At 36.9% G+C, this 22,124-nt stretch overlaps 1 protein-coding gene across 2 annotated transcripts in view; it reads right to left on the reverse strand.

Moving 5' to 3' along the window:
- The window catches only part of vps13a (vacuolar protein sorting 13 homolog A), a 104,492-nt gene that overhangs the window by 81,243 nt on the left and 1,125 nt on the right, over positions 1 to 22,124 (reverse strand). For both annotated transcript variants that reach the window (XM_034034577.3, XM_059025449.1), the window contains exons 2-7: positions 6,957 to 7,000; positions 5,063 to 5,105; positions 2,345 to 2,440; positions 1,631 to 1,732; positions 1,006 to 1,115; positions 835 to 894 (exon numbers count right to left, since the gene is read on the reverse strand). In XM_034034577.3, the coding sequence (XP_033890468.3) occupies positions 835 to 894; positions 1,006 to 1,115; positions 1,631 to 1,732; positions 2,345 to 2,440; positions 5,063 to 5,105; positions 6,957 to 7,000 (455 nt within the window). The remainder of the gene's footprint in view (positions 1 to 834; positions 895 to 1,005; positions 1,116 to 1,630; positions 1,733 to 2,344; positions 2,441 to 5,062; positions 5,106 to 6,956; positions 7,001 to 22,124) is intronic.

The following is a 22,124-nucleotide window of genomic DNA, read 5'->3' on the forward strand; positions in this document are numbered from 1 at the left end:
GACAAGAGGTGGCTTTAGCAGTGTCGTTTCATGAGAAGACAGGCACACAATTTTAAAGCTGGCATTTTGCAAGATGCAGGGTGGACCTTGGCCAATTATTCAGGAATTCTGTGCTGTATGCGAGGAATTTCAAAACAACAAAATACATTCCTCACGGGTCGGCATCACTATGCAGTTACAGCAGCTGCAACAGAAACTGTGTGCTGTTCTGTCAGGATCCGGATTTCTCTTACTGTCTGGATCAGATTCCCAGGAATCTGAATCCTTTCTTAGTTTCAATAGGGCCTATTTGACAGTCTATGATTGGCTGAAATTCATACGGCACTGTAACATTTTTACCAATTGATTTGAGCTCTTCAAAATCTGATAAAGAACTGTCCTCTGTAAGATTTGTCATCTTTGTTTACATACCTGCCGGTCGAGCGCTCCAACCAGTGACGTCAATATGGCGGAACACATGAAAATTTAAGTGCTGAATGTCGTAGTTTTAAGTCTTTTTATTGTGTTATACGATAAATACAAGGGTGTTTTGAGTGAGAAATGTTATCTTTAGCACTTGATGATTAATTTTAACGCACAAAGTCCCACCATTTCCCTTCCCCTTTAAGCTTACATAGGGCACAGTGAAAAATAATTGCCTGGCCGCAATGCAATTTGAATTTTGCATCTGCAATTATTTGCACTGCATCTACACTTACATCTACCCCAGTATGTGAAATATATATATATATCTATCATTGATATGACCAGATGTATTGATATGCTAATAACATGCTCAAAAACAGTATAAAACAACTGCTACGTAAAGAATTGGGTAATATGGAAATACAGTACCTGAAGACTGAGATTTTGAAGAGACACACCAAATGACAACGGGCTTTTAGGATTAGTGATCTAAATAAATAAATAAAATGTAATTGATTACTGAGCTATCATTATGACAAAACTCTGAAGTTATGCAACCCTATACATATTTAGCTACAATACATAAAAGTGAATACTTACGTCATCTTCATATCGAATGTGGATATTTGAAATTTTAACCTGCAGGTTTTTAATGACCTGAGTGATTAACTTTTCAATAAAGGTGTCTTGTTTTTCTTCTTTAGGTTTTTCTGTGTATAAAAGAAAGGGTTCCTGTTAAAGTACAATCAAGCTATTAACGGGGCAGTCTAAAACCCCTTTCCAATATCACACACAGTAGAGGGAGACAGAGCTACAAGACTGGGACATATCTTTATTGTATTGTATAGTTATTCACATTTACAAGGTTCATGACCTCATTACTGCTTCAAATGGAGAGTCAGATGAGGTACAAGGGGCACTGAGGCGAGAGTTAATAATTGCTACTCAACATTTCTTAGGCTTGGTTTAAAAAGATTGATGCACTTCAAAATGAAAATGAAAGGGCTGTGGACATTCATCCTGTTGAACAACATGACTTTTGCATCATGCCCGATATTATAAGAGTGTTGACAATACCATGTGCTAACTTAGAATTGAATAAATATCCCATTCCTGAAAAATCTTATTTTTTTTTTAAAAATCTACTACAAACAGGTACTGTATTTCACTAAAAAAGTGGAGTGCAAAGACAGAAAACACACAAGGGCTGTGCCCCGCCCTTTACCTCTTTCTTCAGCTTTCAACTTGGTTTCTTCAATCCTCTGTAGTTCTTTTTGTCTGGCTTCTTGTAGTTGCTTTTCTTCCTTTTCTGCATCATACTTTATACCTGAACACAAAAACAAATGAAACACCAAACAAAACAGCAGCATTCCTTTCTGTTAAAGTGGTTCTAGTTAACAAAATAGACACATCTTACCTGCCATTCAATCTCAAAATGTGCAGTTTCGAGAGGAACATTACCACAAATCTGCATTTTCTTTTTAAAACTTAATCTGGTACTAGATAAAATAACAGGTTTTCAATTTCCTTGCCTTCTGTTACATTTACACCTCCTAGCTCGAGTATCTTACTGGCAGCAAAGCATGTCAATCATTTGGGGAAGCATTTGGTTGGCTATGGACAGAAAACAAGGCCCTGAAGGGGTGGGTACAATTTCACTCTCCATGTAGAAAGTGCAACACTAACTGAAAGCAAGGCCTGCAAACAGAGATTAATTTAACCTCGTGTATTTCCAGATATCTTATATTAAAATGAAAATATGTTTGCTAAAATACAGACTTTTTTCAAAACTACACATTTGAGTACTAAGTGCACTATATAGCCTATATAGGGGTGAATATTTATTGAAATATGTTGTTAGCTGCAATCGCTGAACAATAACACCAGGGGATGTAGTCCATGCATTTCAAATACTGTAGCAACTGTAATTTCTTCTTACTGGCAGTGGGAACAATGAGAAGGTACACTCCGGCTAATGTAGCTTCTACAGACTGATTGTACAGATTTTTCCAAGGGATCTTCAATTCAAGCTTTTCTATAAAGAATAAAAAAAAATCAGAAGTGGTATCAATGCCAAGAAACAAACCAGTATATTGAGGCTGCATTCACAGCATGTAGCTAACGCTCATGCACAAGCCAGAAGTTCTGGTATGCGAGTAAAACACACACAAAATAACCCAGTAGTACTGTACTACTAAATCACACAATCTTAATAAAAACACTGTTGTGTTTTAAAACAGTCAAGAACAAACAAAGCAAGAATGCATTCCTCCAGTGATTTCCTGCTTCAGGTCATACACCTCCTCTTCTATTTTAAGTCTGTGCATAGTGCATCATGGGCTTTATTCTCATGGAGTATATATACTTTTATATAACAAGTACAATTTATGGGGAAAAAAGTAAGTTCAAAGCTAAATTAAAATAGCTGAATTCTGAGAATTACTTTCCTTAGATCATGCTTTCTCTACGTGTGAATATAACAGTCACACTGTAAACTGTTGGGGCAAAATGCAACTGTTACAAAAAATAGAAATCTAAATGTGTTTTGCGATAGGTGATCTTTCTGTTTGCATAGGATATTTGATGAAAAATTGATAAACATAAAAAAGGGAAAATTGTAATATGCATTCAAAACAATACTGATAAATTTCCCTTTTTGTATAACGTATAAAAACTAAAAGAAGAATGTAAATTGATTTAAAAACAAACATGATGACTAAAACATTTGAAAGACAGTGCATTCATTTTATTGTTGCACTTTAATATCTGGCAGCTTTCCAATCACCCTCCGCCTTGAATCTCTTAAGGCTACATCAGAATTCCAACTGAAGTGTTATATAACAAATTAAGTTAAACAGACAAATGTTTGCCAATTTTTGGCAAATTGACTAACAAACTACAGTAACATTGAATCAGAAATAATCACTACCTTTTCACTGCTCTTTTGTAGTATGCTGAATCTTAGTTTGTCTGAATTATAGTAATTCATATGTTGCTGACTGTGCAATTTGCTAATGTTGTGTTAAACACTGCAGTAATGTTTGAAAAGTAGTAAAGACAAAGTTTCCTCTCTCAAGCTGTAGGCTTTTGAATTAAATATTAAAAGTGCTACAGAGCACCCTGCAGTGTTTACAAAAACACATCACTTAACCTTTGGTTTATGCTGCGTTGTCCTTATTTCATCAGTATTTTTAAACATAATCTGAATTGTTTTGATATTTTTATTGACATATCATGGCTCATAAATCACTAGTGGAATACATGTTCATATTTTACTCCAGTGCATCCTGTAACACTGCTTACCATTTCCACAATACACCATTCATTTGAACCAGTACCAGCAATGTAGCTCCCCGAGTAAACATTGAGAAATGTATTCCCTGCTGATTTACGACTCATGGTGCAAGATTTTGTACCATGAGTATTGTTTTCAAACTGGAATATTTGTAAGGAATTGATATTTACAGAGCATGTATCAAAACATTTTAGGTAAACAACTCATCGTGCTGCGATGATTCCTTGCAATAGGTTAGCTTTATAATTAGCTATTTACGTACTTAAATGGAAGGAGTATCTACTAATTATCATTTTCCTGAAATGTATCCTACTTAAAATTCCAGAGGTGTCGTACGTTTGTCCAAGTTCATAACTGGAAGCAAAAACTGTCAGGGCTTGATGCAGGTACCGAGACAAGAAAGGAGATTCTGTTTTCAATAACAAACACACACACTGTAGGCCTCAAGCAGCACCAATTACATACTTTAGTTAATCGTTATGTGAAAATTATTTAAATATATACAGTACGTAGTATAAAATACGCCTTTTTATCCACGGTGTATGAATTGGAGCATTATTAAATGATAAAAATAAAAATCTGAAAACATATTATTACAGTAATTATGACAAATAACCTCAGATTATTAGTGCTACTGACAATATTAATCCCTTGTTTTATGCAGATCAACCTCCCTCTTATAATTACCAGCTGGTATAAAAGGACAAAATCTATGCCTTCCTAGCCAAACTGTTTGGGCTGCAAGTACATCTGGCAGAGCTACAAACCCTGTGGCTCATTACATTCCTTTGCAGGCAATCATTAAATTAAAAGATACATTTTCCTTGTGTTATTTAACTGTAGTTGCTTACCAGTAGCTATTCCAGCTTAGTTGGATGATTGTGCTATTAAAAGCACTTAATTAAATGTATTTGGTCTACTTGTTAGGCTGTTCAAAATCTCCATAAAATACTAACATTTTCTTAGTGATAAATGGAGTATTTCTTTAACTTACAAATACCTAGGACAACCTACTGTGAATACTAAATTAGGTGTAAATTAATCATTTTAAAACATTACAACTACTTTTTGGAATCAAAAACCATCTGAAAAATCACAATTAGGTTTAAAAATATATTGGGGCAATGCATACAATACAGGTAAAGTACAGGCCTGGACACTAATGAGCAGAGATGTACCCGTCAGCTTGTGTGCCACACTACTCCTCAGGTGGACATGCAAGCCCCTCAGTTCTGTATATTTAAATGCATCATCTACTTGAATACCGCCAAAATGTTTGTCTATGTCACATAACTTTATTGTTATGGACCAATTTATGATTTTACATTAACATGCAGAAAACCCCCACAAAACACAACTTACCTATGTGTCCTGATCTTACTTTAAATGGAATATCCAATTGGCTCTACAACAAAACAGGTTTCAATAATTAGTCATATATGCACATTTAGTGTACCTGTCTATCATTTTCAATTTAAGTATTTTATTACCACACACACATTCCACAGTATGCATCATATACAGTGCCTATAGTAAGTATTCACCCCCCTTGGACGTTTTCAGTTTGATGCATTTAAATGGGATTTTTTTTTCCTTTGATTTATACAACCTACTCAACACTTTCAATGTGTGAAAAAATGGGGGGGGGGGGGGGGGGGACGACAAATCAATTAAAAATAAAAACCTGAAAAAAGTCTCCATTAGATAAGTATTCACCCCCTTTGCTATGACACTCCAAAATAAGCTCAGGTGCAACCAAATTGCCTTCAGAATTCACACAATAAGTTAAATGGAGTCCATCTGTGTGCAGTAAAAGTGGTTCACATGATTTCAGATTAAATACACCTGTCTCTGTAAGATCCCACAGTTGGGTAGTGCATTCAAAGCAATGATACTACCATGAAGACCAAGGAGCTTTCAAAACAACTCTGGGATAAAGTTGTGGAAAAGCACAGATCAGGGGAGGACTATAAAACGATTTCAAAGGCATTGAATATCCCTAGGAGCACAGTCAAGTCGATCATCAAGAAGTGGAAGGTATACGGCACCACCCAGAATCTGCTTAGAGCAGGCCGTCCTCCCAAACCGAGCAGCCGGGTAAGAAGGGCATTGGTCAGAGAAGCCAGGAAGGGGCCAATGACAACTTTGAAAGACCTACAACGTTCCATGGCTGAGATGGAAGAAACTGTCCATGTGTCAACAATAGCTCAGGTACTCCACAAATCTGGCCTGTATGGAAGAGTGTCAAGAAGGAAGCCATTTCTGGAAAAAAGCCCATGTAAAATCCTGCTTGGAATTTGCAAAAAGGCATGTGGGAGATTATTTGGCCTAAACGCAAAGCGTTATGTCTGGCACAAACCCAACACGGCACATCACCCAGATAACACCATCCCTACTGTGAAGCATGGTGGTGGCAGCATCATGCTATGGGGATGCTTTTCATTGGCAGGGACTGGGAAGCTTTTCAGGTTAGAGGGCAAAATGGATGGAGCTAAACACAGGCAAATCCTTGAGGAAAACCTGCTTCAGTTTGCAAAAGACCTAAGACTGGGACGGAGATTCACCTTTCAGCAGGACAATGACCCCAAGCACACAGCCAAAGCGACACTGGAGTGGCTTAAAAACAAGAAAGTGAATGTCCTAGTGACCCAGTCAAAGCCCGGACTTGAATCCGATTGAGAATCTGTGGCAAGACTTAAAGATTGCTGTCCACCAACGATCCCCATCTAACTTGACAGAGCTTGAACAATTTTGCCAAGAAGAACAGGCGAATATTGCACAATCCAGATGTGCAAACCTGGTAGAGACTTGCCCCAAAAGACTCACAGCTGTAATTGCTGCCAAAGGTGGTGCTACCAAGTATTGACTCAGGGGGGTGAATACTTATCTAACCAAGACATTTCAGTTTTTTTTGTTTTTTTTTTTTTCATTAACTGTTTCACAATAAAATTTCTCTTGCCTCTTCAAAGTGTTGAGTAGGTTGTGTAAATAAAAAGGAAAAAACAAAATCCCATTTTCAGGTTGTAACACAAGAAACTGTGAAAACATCCAAGGGATGTGAATACTTACTATAGGCACTGTAAAGGGAGTTGAATACTCATGGCAGGATAACAGCAATTGGACTGGTTTGGTATGTAAATGGTTTGGAATAAGGAGACTTATGAATCATTGAATCAAGTATTATTGAATGCACACAATATCAAATCTAGGACATATAGGCTTGCTATTATTTCTTATTAATCTCAATCTCACTTACCAATGCATTTTCTTTGATATCAAGATTTCTAAGCACTGCATCACCTAGAAACAAACATTTATTTTTAATTAATTTCATTAATCATGTTATAGGGTCAACTGAATTGAACGTGAGAATTTTGGCCTAATCATAAATTCCGTTTTATCTGTATGGTACCAACATTGAGGATTTCCAGTTAATCCCAAATTAGATAACTGCTTAATACAAATGCCAACATAACAGTAGGCACATACCAGAGCTTATACTCAACTTTAAAAAACAGACAGATTTACATAGATTAATTTTGTGATATGACAGATCTGTTGAGGTTGTTCAAAACATCTTGCACATTTAAGGTCATTGTAGCTAATCAAATAAATCTAGGGCTGCAACAAAGTTCATTTTGACCTTTGAAGGTTCGGAACACATTACTGAAGGAAGGTTTGAACCTTCGATGATACTCATTTGCATAATTTACTGGTGACGTCACCATAGCTACTTGTTTATATTTGATTGAAAATCCACTTAAATGGAATAAAACATTCACATGTAGTTTATATATAAATACATTATATAGAACAGTAATCATGTTTTTATAATTTAAAAAATAAAAACACATTGTTTATTTACACATAATTGAAGATGTTTGCGATACATACAGTAAGCTTGCACAACTGCAGCGGACTTAGGCAAAACAAAGCTTTATTTAACAGTCACCATTCCAAGCAGTTTATCAGTCACATTTTACTACTACTAAAAATGTTAATAATAATAATAATAATAATAATAATAATAATAATAATAATAATAATAATAATAATTCTTACACTTGTCAAGTGACCCCAGAGATTGGTTATGCCTCCATGGTGATACGAGTCGCTTGCACAGTTTGCATTCAACTTTTTTTTTGGTCGTATGGGCATTTGACAAAAAAATCCCAAACAGCAGAGAGGTTCTGAGACATTTCTTTCAATACAGCTTACGCTATACAACACTTTGCTGTTGAGGTGGAGAATGAAGAAATTAAAGGTTTGCTTCTCGATAACACGAGCTGGAGGGAGAGGGACGGACAGTTCTCAGTTTTCAAAATTAAAATTATTAGTGTTATCATATATTTTTGTATGTTTCAATCATATTCTACCATAGCACTTCTCTTACACTGTTTTGTACAGAAGATATTCAGTATATATTTTACTGAAGCACTGCAACCGTACCACACCCAGTGCTTTGGATACTATACCCTGCTCCATACACGTCAGCGGCACCATATAGAGTTGCTATGTATAACGATTTGGTAGCAGATTTTAATGCAACAACTTTTGTTTATGTAATATGCATTATACAAATCAAAAGATAGAATTTTGCATGCGAGTGCCATTTAATGTGTGATTTATGGAAAATTAGATGGACCATGTTTGTCACACTGACTAGTGTGTTTCCACATGGAGGTAATACAGCTTACACAACGATTCATTGGGCATGCACTGGTACGTTTCAGAGCACATGTGAGGGTACATGCAGAAGTCATGTTTTTTGGCTCAGAAGAGATGCTCGAGAATAGTGATTTTGGACATAGCAGTGTGGCATAGCATTATGCAGATGTCTGGGCGCACATTTGTTTGCTAGATATAACACTACTACTGTCAATTCCAGTAGTAACAGTGTAAACCACTGACAAATGGTACTTGAATGGATTTAAAAAGTAATAATTAACAGTGCACCAGCAAGTAAAATCAAGTTACACATCCTACATCACACCTGCATTAATCTGTTTTGTTTCGCCATATTTAAAAATCGGTCTTTGTTTCGTCTCGTCACATACTCTTTTCAGCACTGTGATTGCCATGCTTTTCGGCAAATTCAACAACTCGCAATTTCAAACTTGTTGTGTAGCATTTTTGTTTTTTGTCTGACTGTCCTACTTTATCCAGTCTCAAAGTCACCTGCATTATAACAATCAGTTCATTGTAACTGCTTAAATCAATGGTTCTGGAGGGTGGGAATAAGGAAATTCGTAGAAATGGGCAGCTATTGTGTTAACAGCAGATATTTTTTTTCTCCACTTACATGCGTCTGGGTCGAGAGGAGGTCAGTCAAGAGTCTGAAAGCTTGCGTTTAACATTCAAAATGACTAAGGGTATTGAGAACTAAATTAAAACTTTTAATTAGAACAGTGATTTTGTACATCTACCTAGCAACATGACCTGAATGCCGTAGAGCCTGAAAAAATAAATCGGGTTGTTGACAGTTAAGTTTGTGAGAGCCATAACAGTGGCTGTAGCACTCCCATTGTGGCACTGGTACAGTAGTTTAATATTAGCCACACCGGCGAATACATTGCACCGGTGTATTAGGTCACTAGCCCTTTTTATGGCCCCCCAAAAATACCTAGAAAATCGACTAATACAACAGTTTTTACAGTAACAAAGACTGCCGCTGCAGCCCAATGTAGTACAAATAAATATTAAATAAATAATTTATTTCTATGCCACTAAATTACTCAAAACAGGCATTCTTAAAAGGTGCAGGGTGATTACCAATACTGTAACTATGGGTAACAGAGGTGGTTTGAATGCACCATTGCATCTATTAATTATACTTAATTATTCAACTGAATTAATAGAAGAGGACTACAAAATAGTTATTTTACAAAAAGAGAAGAATATACAATTGTCGGCAGTCATGGTATAATTATTTATACTTAAACCGCTGTGGCTAAAATTAATAAAGCATCCTGATGCCAAATGGAAGATGAACGAGATTGCACCCAATAAACTTCTAATCGGATTTGAAAAAATATATAATAATAATAATAATAATAATAATAATAAATAATAATAATTTTGTTTAGGGACACTATGCAATAACAGACTTGGCTACATGGACAGCCGCAAACCTCTGGCTCTGTTGACTGCTAAACAGAGTATGCTTTACACAAGAGCAGAAGTTCTGATAAAATCACAACGACCCAATGGTTGAAATGGTCGCTAAAGATACATTGACTATTAGCACTGTTGAAGGACAGGGTTAAATAAATAAATGTAATGTAAACATTTTGTAGTTTTAACTTTTAGTTAATGACATTCAACGACTTAACGTCATGTAGCAGAATGTATACCAGGAGGTACATACTGTATTTAATATGATATGTTACTTAATGTAAACATTTATTTATATTTTACAGTTGTCCAATAAATACATAATTTATTGATTCATTATAAACTAGGGGTCTACTTAAATCGCGGTAAATTTACATATTTATCACAGGTAGGTTATGGAATCAAAATTTGGATTTCACTGACATTTCGCGGATCTGTTTAAACATTAAATAAACCTAAGTAGATAATACTTCAGAGCACTATAAAAGCCTAAAAATAGCGGTACTTGCTTCCTTACTAAAACAGAGTGCTGTCATTTGTAAAGGCAAGCATGCAACATCCCCCAGCAGTTGCTGCCGACATTCTCCGTCTGGTGTGGACTTGCCCATACATTGAGACTGCACGTCTGCATCCACCGATTGGTTGGAAGTATAAGGCAAAGCTTTGCCAGGTTATACAGATGTGGAAATTGATTAGAAACAGTCCCAAAACTAGGTTACCCAAGGGCATCTGGCATTCTTTAATAAAGGCAATATATTCAGGAATTTATTTTATTAATACAGAGTCAAAACAAAGAAAACGTGCCAATTCGGGTCTAAAATTCTAACTGCGTTTAAAAAGTATGCACCAGCAGGTTGTTTGAACTGAGGTGGCTGTGCTAGATCGTACCTGTAGTGCTGATTTAACTTGGCTACAACCGACAGGAATACTTGTTTTCTGAAAGCTGCTGTTTTTTTTACGTTCCGTTTAGCATCCTCTGTAGTAGCTTTTCGTTTAATGTGTGATTCTGAAGCTAAAATAGCAAATCGATCGTATTTTCTCCAAAGTTACATTACAAGATGTGCAAAACAATTACCTCCATTTTACCTGGTTTTTCTCCCAATTTGAAATAACCAATCTATTTTTAGGCTCAGCTCACTGCTACCACCTCCGTGCTGACTCGGGAGTGGCAAAGACGAACACACGCTGTCCTCTGAAACGTGTGCCGTCAGCCAACCGCTTTTTTCGGAGGACAACGCAGCTCTGGGCAGCTAACAGGCAAGCCCGCAGGCGCCCGGACAGTCTACAGGGGTCGCTGGTGCGTGGTGAGCCAAGGACACCCTGGCCGACCTAAGCCCCCCCCCATCCAGGTGACCTTCGGCCAATTGTGCGCCGCCTCTTGGGAGCGGTCGTCCACGGAATAGCATGGACTCGAACCGGTGACCTCCAGCTGTAGGGCGGATCCTGAGGTCCAAACAGAGTGCCTTTACTGGATGTGCCATTTGGGAGCCCCATACTTTGCTTTGTTGTCCATTTTTGGTATTTTGCCAACGCTGACAATTTTAGCAACCTAAATCAAAACAATGCAGCACTGACTTTGTCCCACCTCCTACAATCTGTACAGTACAGGTCACAGAAAAGCCAGTACAGACACAATGATAGTCCGATTAAAACATTGCTGTCATTTGAACAGTAAACAAGAAAGTTAACCGCTTGAGTATTTTTTTTTTTTTAAATGTCATTTGTCTAAGGACGTTTTATTTATTTTTTTGGCTAAGTGCAATGCACACAGGATGGCGAAAGAATAAAAAAAAAGCCCATCTACAGAAGGAAGATAAATAGTTTGCGTCACTTGCATTGTGCAGTAGTTCATTTAAATGAGGTTTCTTTTTTTCCCACTCCGTACTAGTCTGGTATGCATTGGCCCCCTAAAAGAGGTGAATTTTGCGGTGACCTCTCAATTTCCGCAAAATAGCGATTTAGGTAGACCCCTAATTATAACCTGGGTGTTATGTTACCTTTAATTGCTGTTTGGAAATTATGCATAAGTTGGGCTTTATGCATACTGTACTTGTTACAGGGTTCCCACTGTTTAAGAAATAATTTTCCAAGACATTTTACGATAAATAATAGGGAGACATTACTCACTGAGTGGCAAAACACGCAATTACTATCAATGATTGGCTGCCACACAGCCTCAGTACCTGTACCTCATGTGTAAAAACACTCATGTCACACCTCTCCTCTCACTCTCCACTGGCCTCCGATGGCATGGTGCATCAGATTCAAGACCCTGGTGCTTGCCTACAGGGCAACTAAGGGAACAGCTCCAGGCTATGGACTGTCCCTACACTCACACACCAGCACCAAGTTGATGCTAATCTATCTCTAAACATATCAATTAACCCATTTTCAAACAGCAATATTGACCCTCCCTTTACTACTTTAATCTCTAAAGATTTACTAATAGGCTTGTGTTCTTCATGTTTTTAAAATTCCAATGTCATAACTTGAACTGAAATAAAATGAAACAACCAACATAAGTACTTTAGGACAAATATGGAATACTTTATTCACTTTCAGTCACTCAATATAACATATTTACACAGCTGTTTATCTGTCAAAAACACAACACCTTTAAGTCTCTTTACTTCAATTGTTTCACTTTCTCTTAACTGTGCAAGACTGGTCCAGAGATGTCACCTCTGACTTCTTCTCTGTGACACTCTTCCAGTAGGCGTTTGACTTTGAGAGGAGTGTGAAATCTTGCTTCTCTGTCTTTTCTGCCATTTCATCCTCCTCTCTCTGCATTACTTCAATGCTGTTGATAATTTTCTGCCTCTTCGTGTGTCTGGTGTGCTATGTCAGACAATAGCTCCTTTCTTTTCCTGTATTTCTCTGTTGCAACTTTTTTCTTCTTCTCATTCTCTAGTTACTGTACACATCTCATCCTTGCTGCCTTGGCATGTTGAACAAGGGCCTTTGGAATGGCATCTTCCATGGGACGTCCAGCCAGAGAATCCTGGACCAAGCGGAGTGAAATAAGAGTCCTCTCCTTTAGGTTCTCAACCAGCATGTCTTTGTTAACAAGAGTATCCTCTTTCAACTGCTGCTTGCCCATGTGAGAGACTGAAAAGGCACTTTAGCAAATCCCATTGATTCTCATACTCTACTCTGCCACTTACAAAGGAATTCAACAACCCTGCAGGAATCACCTTTGTGGACAAAATCCAGAAATTCAGCCTTGTTATGCTGGATCATCTGTGAGAGGAAGTGTTTGTACTCTGAAAGGAGCTGGTCACACTGTGGAGCAGTGCACCATTTTGCATTTGCAGCTAGATTATAACATACAACAAAGTAATTGCAATTAAACATAACAACCAGTCTCAATGCATAATGTTAGCGAAACAAATTGTCTTACTTCTCACCACATCGCAGTTTCTGTCCTCAACGAGTTGAACCGAGAGTGTGGTCAAGCGGCGCAGTTATTGAGGCTTTCAACCTAAACTGAATTGACCTTCCCTGGACTATGATGTTGCTGCCGCACGCTAATACAAGCTACAGTATGCCCAAACACGTTCTGAATTGCTGCAACTGCTTATTCGTTCGAGTTACTATGGCATCTGTAATCTTATATGATTTTTCCAGGACACTATTTTTTTTTCTCATTTTCCATGTGTTTTCCAGGCCTGGAAGACTAGTCTAATTTTCCAGGACACATGGGAACCCATGGGAACACTTCCTGTTAATAAAAATAGCTACTTATTGAAGCATTGCCAAATGTTTTTTTTTTTTTTTTTTTTTACATATTACTTTAAATTTTGGTATTAAGCAGGCCAGGCGTGTCTGGCGTACAAGGGCCGTTGGGGCACCGCCCCACCAGTTTGAATTCAATAATAATTCGCTATTTTGTCGACGGCCGCTAGTAACAACATTATGGAAATCATTATGGTAATTGATTGCCTACTGCTACCTCCGCAAATGAGCATGAGCATGTGCAGTAAGGATCTTGGACGGTTTCCCTGTAGCACACGTGCAGCAGTGATTCCTGAGCTCTGCGTTGAATGCCAACCCTCGCATATACCCAATCCGAGGAGACTGCTGCATTGCAAAAATGGCAGAGATAAATAGTGTTGACAGCTTACTGGCGAATCCATTCTTAGGAATGAGTTTCCAGGAGATGCTGAAAGTGAAAATATTAGGACCCCATCAGCCTGATCTGATGTTTCAGCAATCTGCAAATGACAGGAGTAAGGAGTATGTTCAAAAGCTTGCAAAATCGTGCTACAAGAAAAAGAAGTGGCTGTGTGGCAGCACTACTATAAATTCACTGTTCTGCTTCCCATGCTTGCTGTTTGGAGGGGACTTTGCTTGGACTAAAATAGGAATGACTTGAAGCATCTTTCCGAAAGGATTAACAAATATGAAGCATGTAAATGTCACTTGGACAGTGTGATTAAACTTGCCATGTTGGGGAGTGTAAATTTAGCTACACAATTAGATGAAAGCTACCGTGCCGGATAAAAAAAAACAAAACACAATGCTGAAGTCGATAAAAAGAGATACATCCTGTCGAAGTTGATTGACTGCGTGTGATTTTGTGGTGTTTTGAATTGGCATTTAGTGGACACAATGACGCCGAATCACCTTTGGACCTGGGAGTGTTTCGGGGCCTGGTGGATTTTGTGTCTAATATAGACAATGCAATGGAGGAGCATTTGAAAACTGCAACTGTGTTTAAAGGCACTTCGAAAACAGTGTAAAACAAACTGTTGGACTGTATGCTTGATGTAACCAGGGAGTTCATTGTGCAGCAGTTGAGAAGCACTGCATTTGTGGCTATACAAGCTGATGATACCACTGATCTGTCAACCATGTGCCAGTCAGTACTGGTGTACCAGTATACTGATGGAAGTGGTAAAGTCATGGAAAGGTTTTATGGTTTCAGTCAGCTACAACACTCATGTGCATAATCAATTGCTTCTGCACTGCTTGAACAACTGGATGAGGTTTTCCCGAAATATCTGACAAGGAAAAGATGATTGTTCAAAACTATGACAGTCAGTGCGATGCGGGGTGAAACTGGGGGTCTGAAGAAAAGTGCAGGACAGATACCAAAATGAGCACTACATCCACTGCTATGCCCATCAGCTCAATCTAATAATGCAGCAAGCTGTATCGAAAATCTGATGAGTGAGGATTTTCTTTTTAGATTTGTCTGGTTTTCCCGCTTTCTTTTCACATTTCCCCAAAAGGACTGCAGTTCTGGATGCCATAGTGGGAAGGAGGCTTCCGAGAGGGGCAGCAACACGGTGGAATTTCAACACTCGAACCGTGAACGTAATACGAGTACAAAGACCTTGCCTAGTGTCTTAAAACGTTCGAGACCTTTTGAGTCCATCGCTACTCGTGAAACAAGAGGATTCACAAGAATGCTAGAAGACAAGGAGTACCTTTTCTTTCTTTTTGTTTCATGAAATAATGCCACACGTTGACGAGTTGTAGACTCAGCTCCAGAAGGGAGATATTGACACAGTATATGTTAAAAAGTTACCATGAAGTTTGTCAGCAGCATTGGCAAAGTGCAGGACTCAGTCAGTAATCTCAGTTCTAAACTGCCTCCACTATCTGAGTTGTCTCAGCGAAGCGCCGACATGAGGAAAAACAAGAGAATAGCTTGAAGTGCGTGACATAATAATCGTCAATGCCTGGAAACATCTTGCGAGTGCCAAGTTGCTGCAAAGTGAATTATTTGAGAAGGCTGTATGCCTTTTCATTTCCAGCTGGTGGCCAGCTAAATTGCCGTCTACTTTGCCAGATGAGCAGCCTAAAATAGTTATTTAAAAAAGAAAAGCAAAAAAAATGTTTGTATGTTCCAGTGAATAGTATTGAAACTGTTTATTTTCTTCCAATAAAATAGCGGCAATTTCCACAATTCATTACATATACAAGTCGAGTAAAACATTCCTTCTCTGAGGGCATTTCATTTCCGGGTTTATGTTTCCATGGACACCGTGAATCGCGATGGACCAATCAGTTTCGAGTTTACAAGCAATGTTGGTGATGAAGGCTGAACTGTACAATTAGAGTTGGGATAATTAATCGAGTTACTCGAGTCATGGCGATTATTTTAATACTCGACGATCTTTTTGGTATTCGAGTAATCGCCTAAATATATGCATACGGTACATTAGCAGCTACATTCACGCAAGGTGTGTTCTCAAATAATAATTCCGATCAGCTGTTCACTCGGTCTGATCTAGGCAGGAACACATCGCTATTACTGATTTGGTTGAGAGAGTGAAGGCGATTAGTAAAAGATGACAAAAAAACTTAGGCCTACGTAGAAAAAAATGAAGATGAGTTTTTTTGTTTTGTGTTTTAAAAAAAAAAAAAAACACACACAGCACTATTAGTTAATGGCATAATAAACACTATTTACAATTTTACTCCAGATTATTATTTCTTTTTTTTTTTAAGCTTGATTCTGGACAGTTAGTGTCTTATTACCCGTATGGAGTCTTAATTATACTTTTATTATATGTTTTTAAAAGCTAAAAAAAACACGTTAATTATAAAAATATCTAAATCTGCCATTTTTAAATGTCTTTCAAAATTAATTAAATTGCTTCAAAGATACTGAGCCTTTGCAGTGGTGGAAGAACAATATGCATCGCCTTCCTCGCCTGGCCAAACTAGTTAAATGGTTTCTCAGTATCCCTGCTACCTCTGCTCCATCTGAAAAGGCTTTTTTCAGCAGCTGGTGCTATTGTGACAAGAAAATGTGCCAGCCTTAGCCCTAGCCACGTTGATATGCTGGTTTTTTTACATAGCAACCTTGCATAATGTGTTTGTTTTTCAACATGCTATGTCATGTTAAAATGTGTTCATGTGACAACACAATTAAATAATGAGCACAGTTTTCAGGAAACAACTTAAGAAAAGGTTCAGTATTTTTGTAATGCTAAAAAAGACCCACAGTACTACAGACTTTTGTTTTAAGTGACTAGTGTCTGTTAACTATTGCAAATAAGTTATTGACTTCTTTAAAGGTTAATGAGTTGACTTTATAAGAATTTTGCTCCACTTGTTCAGCAAACAGCAAAAATTCCAAGTAGGTTGTGGTTGAAGTGACAAGAATTATTAAGTTTTACAATTGCTTTCCAAAAATTCAGGAGCAAATTTTGTACTGTAGTTATGTGAGAAAGCATTTTCTGATTAATAAAACTGTAAAAAAAAAAAAAAAAAAGTTGTGTTGTCCGAATGAGACTTGCTATTTTAGAAAGAGACCATCAACAGAGTAAGACAACTAAACCAGTACTTGAGATAATGTTACAGAATATCATCTACTATATAGTGGGGGTGCCTTTCCTGCATTATTGAATGAAAAAATAAAACAATAGAAATTAACAGATTAATCGATGAATCGAAATTATTAATCGTATTCATGTCGATTATTTAAATAATCGCTCAGCACACCTCTATGTACAATCATATACTGTACCTGAGTCCATTAAAAACAAACAACCTACGTTTTCTATGTAGGATCGCCTTTTTAACTCCAAGTGTACGAAATACAGCGAGTATATCTTATAGCATTGTAAAATGTCTTATGCATTGACTTAAAAGATCGATCTGAAACCTAGCATATACAATTAATTCAGGAAATGATATTCATATTGCGCAATTAATGAATATGACTATTGATTATGTGCTTTGTTTTGCGGATTGTCTTTATTAAACTTAAAATATCACGAGCTACAAGATGTACCAGTCAGATCTTTTGCTGCATAATCAGTTGCTGTAAAACTGAGGTCAAGTAATATTATTGACAGTTTACAAACAAAATGCAGATAAAAAGTACACACAAACACAAACACGCATGTATAAATATGCATAAACACGTACTGTGATTATCTGTCTATGTTTAAATAGGCAAGCTACTTAAGATGACTAAAGACAAAGGTTTGTTATTTTTAGAAGACTATCTAAATTTCCTTTAAGAAGTTCAAGTCTAATGGAAATGCATGTTCAGACCTATGTACAGTACGAATCTCGACTCTCTTCCTCTTCTGTTGACTTCACACTTTCCATGTCTTCCCAAAACAGGCTTATTTTCTTTGTATATTAGGCAAGAGCAACAGCCGGGGGAGTGAGGGTATGCTTTAGGGAAAGTGGTCAAAATTTCAGTTGTTTATAAAAAGTTAGAGAAAATTTAGTTGGTGCGGTTAGTAAAACAGGTGTACCTCTTGATTGGTAAAAGTTATTTCTATTTTGATTTCAGATTTGAATAGCAGAGAAGTAGAGGAAGATGGACAAAAAAGGACAAAAAGCTTAATATTTTAAAAAGTATTAAATATATCAAAAAGTTGTATACAAGCACACTATTCCAGACCGGTCTACACGTTTTAAAGTTTGAACGGTGTTTCTAGTTTAAACGGTGTAGGAAGAAGACGAAGACGAAGACGAAGATTTAAAGTGGGGACTCTTGTTTCGCAAGCCCCTCTAAATATCCAAAACCCATCTGTGAATGTAATTTGTACACCAAAGTGATTTTCCGTTTCAACATTACTCTTTTCCATTTGAAGTAGTTTCCATGTTTTTCCATTTCATACTTGCAAGCTACATTATTCAAGTAAATGCCAATACATTTTTGTCGTTTGTATTTATTTTAATCAAGAAACAGTTAACAGAATTAAAAAAAACAATTAACAGAATTAAAAAAAAACATTAAAAACAAAAGAAATACAACACTGTAGAAATCACATTAATGTTTACAGAAAACGCAACTTCTGAAAACTGTAAAATCAACAGTGTTCGAAATCGCAGTTCTCGCAAGCACATTTTTAAAAATATATTTATGTATTTATTAATGCACTTGTGCATTCTCGGACTCGGTAGTTTATGAGAAAAGGCGACATGGGAAGGTATTTATATTCAGAATCTTGGAAGACTAAAAATAAATGTAAGGATTGGTTGGTTCCAATATTTTAAAATGTGTCTTGCTTTTGTTTTGTTTTTTTGTATAAAATGCAAAAGAAAAAATGGAATACATGAAAAAACAGAAACCAAAATACAGCTTATGACTTAGCTTTTCTGTATTCATATTTAGGCCCAGGATATGCAGTTTTACACTCCTGCAAAACCCTGAAATTAGTTTTCTGTGGGGGGCGTTGCCACCTACACTCTACTTGCCTTCTACTTAGGATTTCTAGCTTCCTACATTCAATGAAAATGGAAAGACTGGGCATAGTAAATGTTTTTCAGCGGAAGCATTGACCGACAGTACAGGCATATCAATGCTGGACAGAGGAAAATAGCAAACTGAACTTTCTGTCATTTTAAACTAGAATTTCGTTCTGCTGGTGCTGCTGTGGCACTCTTCAGTTTATTCATGGAAAATAACCTACAGGACACATTTTCTGAAACTGTGACATTGCTGTGTATCCTGATCGCAACACCAGTGACAACTGCAGAATCCAAAAGATGTTTCTCCACGTTGAAGAGAATTAAAACATTAAGAAACACAATGTGTCCGGATCAATCCAACGCATGGGCTATGCTGTCGACTGAGAAACTGCTGGTCGAGGAGAACCGGAATTCAACAAGTGAACCCTTGAGAAATTTGCTGCCCTTAAGGACCGCAGAGCATAGTTCCTGTATAAGTGAGCGAGTACAATTTGATTTAAGATATAAGATGATACTTGTCAGTTACATATTGTGCTGTATTAAAATTCCTGATTGTATAATGTGAATTGTGATATATAATGTGTGTGTGGGTGTGAGAGAAACTTTATCGTGTTACTTCAAATCTTTTTTTGTATTCTTCGTGACCCCCCCCCCCCCCCCCCAATCTGTAGTTACAGTATGCATGTAGCTTTGAAAATTATATATTTTAGTTTTTATATTAACATGTCTCAGAATTCACCTGTCGCTACTGATGTAAGCATTATTTTTAGCCTGTGGGACGTTGATGTAACGTATAATTGTGTAAACGTTTAGTAAATTAGACAGAATCCGTAATGGCAGTGTATCACACAACACTGCCAGTTACAGCTGCAAACCTAGTACGTATGCATTTGTAGTATTTATACCAGAATTACTTTTCAGCAGAATAAGTATTAAATCAATTACTTGATAGCAGTGGCCTATAAATGCATGTCAGGCTGACAAACATCTAGGCTTTAGGGCACTGTAGTCTGATCTGATTTCAGTGACTAGGCTGCACTTCAACCGAGGACACAGGGTGCAATCACAGCACTGTTTGCTAGAGCAGTAGACCCACACAAAAGTCACAGTTATGTGTAGCATAACGTGACTGATATTGGTTCTTGCTTAAGAGAAACTCATTATTTAACCTGAACACTTTCAGGACAAAACAATTATATAGTGCATGACGGATTTTAAAAAAGTATGAGGTGCTTTTTACTGCACAAGGATTAATTCACAGTTTATGGCACCACCACAGGTATACTTCAATGTATCAAATCCAATATATTAAAAGGCCTTTCAATCATCTCCTTAGAATTTAGAAGACATTGCATAGTCTGTACATGCACCAAAACAATGGTAAAACTGTATCAAAACTACAGGAAAATGAAAAAAAAACATTTCTATTGCTATCCATTCCCTGCTCCTCACATGCACTAATAGGGATTCAAAGATTCAAAGATTGTTTAAAACCTTCGAAGGTTCGTCATACGGGTTCACACACCTGTTTGACAATGTGTGAATACTATAAATCACACATTAAATGTCAAATGCAAAATTCGATCTTTTGATTTGTATAATGCATATTACGTAAACAAAAGTTATTAAAATCCGCTACCAAATCGTTACGTAACAACTCTACATGGCGCCGCTGCAGTGTATGGAACAAGGTATTAAAGTATCCAAAGCAGTGGGCTCGTACCTCTAGGCTGTATTGCTTCAGTAAAACATGTACTGAATACCTACTGTCAAGGCAGTGTAAGAGAAGTGCTATGGTAGAATATGTTTGAAATATACAAAATATACGCTAACACTAATAATTTTAATTTTGAAAACTGAGCACCGTCTGCCCCAGCTCGTGTTATCCAGAAGCAAACTTCTTCACTGGCCTTCTCGACAGCAAAACGTTGTAGCGTGTGTAATGCGTAAACTGTATTGAAAAATGTCTCGAAGCCCCTCTGCTGTTTGGGATTTTTTTTTTTTTTTTTTGTTAAATGCCAAGACGACCCAAAAAAAAACTGAATGCAAACTGCACGCGACTCGTATCATCATGGAGGCATAACCAATCTCTGGGTTCACTTGACAAGCGTAAGTTCTTCTTCTTCTTCTTCTTCTTCTTCTTCTTCTTCTTCTTCTTCATATTTTTAGAAGTAGTAAAATGTGACTGATAACTTGCTTGGAACGGTGACTTGAAGCGTTGTACGCTGCAGTTGGTGCAGGTGCAATGCTTACTAGTTATATGGCAAGCAGGCTCAATTACATGTAACTAAACAACGTGCATTTTTATTTAAATTATAAAAACATGAATATTGTTCTATATAACGTACAAACACTTGTGGTTATAAAAAACAAACTAACAAACAAATTACATATTTTTAAAACCGCAAAAATCCGAAGTCAGGAAAAAATAAATCCGAAAATTCAAAATAATAAAACGTATTTCATAGGGCCCTACACTAGTAATTACACCAGCTTCCTGTTATTTTACAGAAAATTAGTATATGTCTGCAGACCTATATAAAAAGTTGCTGTTCTGTGCTAATTGGGATAAAAGTGAAGTTTTGATAAGTGGTTTGTTAGCGAACAACTGTCCCTGACCACATTCCGGTGCCTCCTTAAGACTCGCCTCTTCAAACAGCACTTGTAGAACTCCTCTGTTTGTATCCTGGGACACTATCACCCTTCATTTAAATGTGCTTTATTTTGCTCTTATCTGCCCCCTATTTTACTGCATTTAATCCTGTACTTCAGAATACTGTAATCTGCCAAGTGTTTAACCTGTAGTATTTTATATTTAATCATATCCTGAAGTAACTATCACTATTTAATCATATCCTGATGTAACTATCACTTATCTGCTGTATTATTGAATTGTGGTTTGTCACACTTGAACAAAAGTTATTGTATTTTTTGCTCTTATTGTATTACTTGTATTGTAACACTTGAAATGTATTTGCTTACGATTGTAAGTCGCCCTGGATAAGGGCGTCTGCTAAGAAATAAATAATAATAATAATAATAATAATAATAATAATAATAATAATAATAATAATAATAAATGATAAAAGCTGACATTGTTAACCCTAGCCAGACACTTCTTCACACAGAGTAGTGAGGGTAA

This window comes from Acipenser ruthenus, chromosome 1 (assembly GCF_902713425.1).
Source record: "Acipenser ruthenus chromosome 1, fAciRut3.2 maternal haplotype, whole genome shotgun sequence".
NCBI classification, from domain to species: domain Eukaryota; kingdom Metazoa; phylum Chordata; class Actinopteri; order Acipenseriformes; family Acipenseridae; genus Acipenser; species Acipenser ruthenus.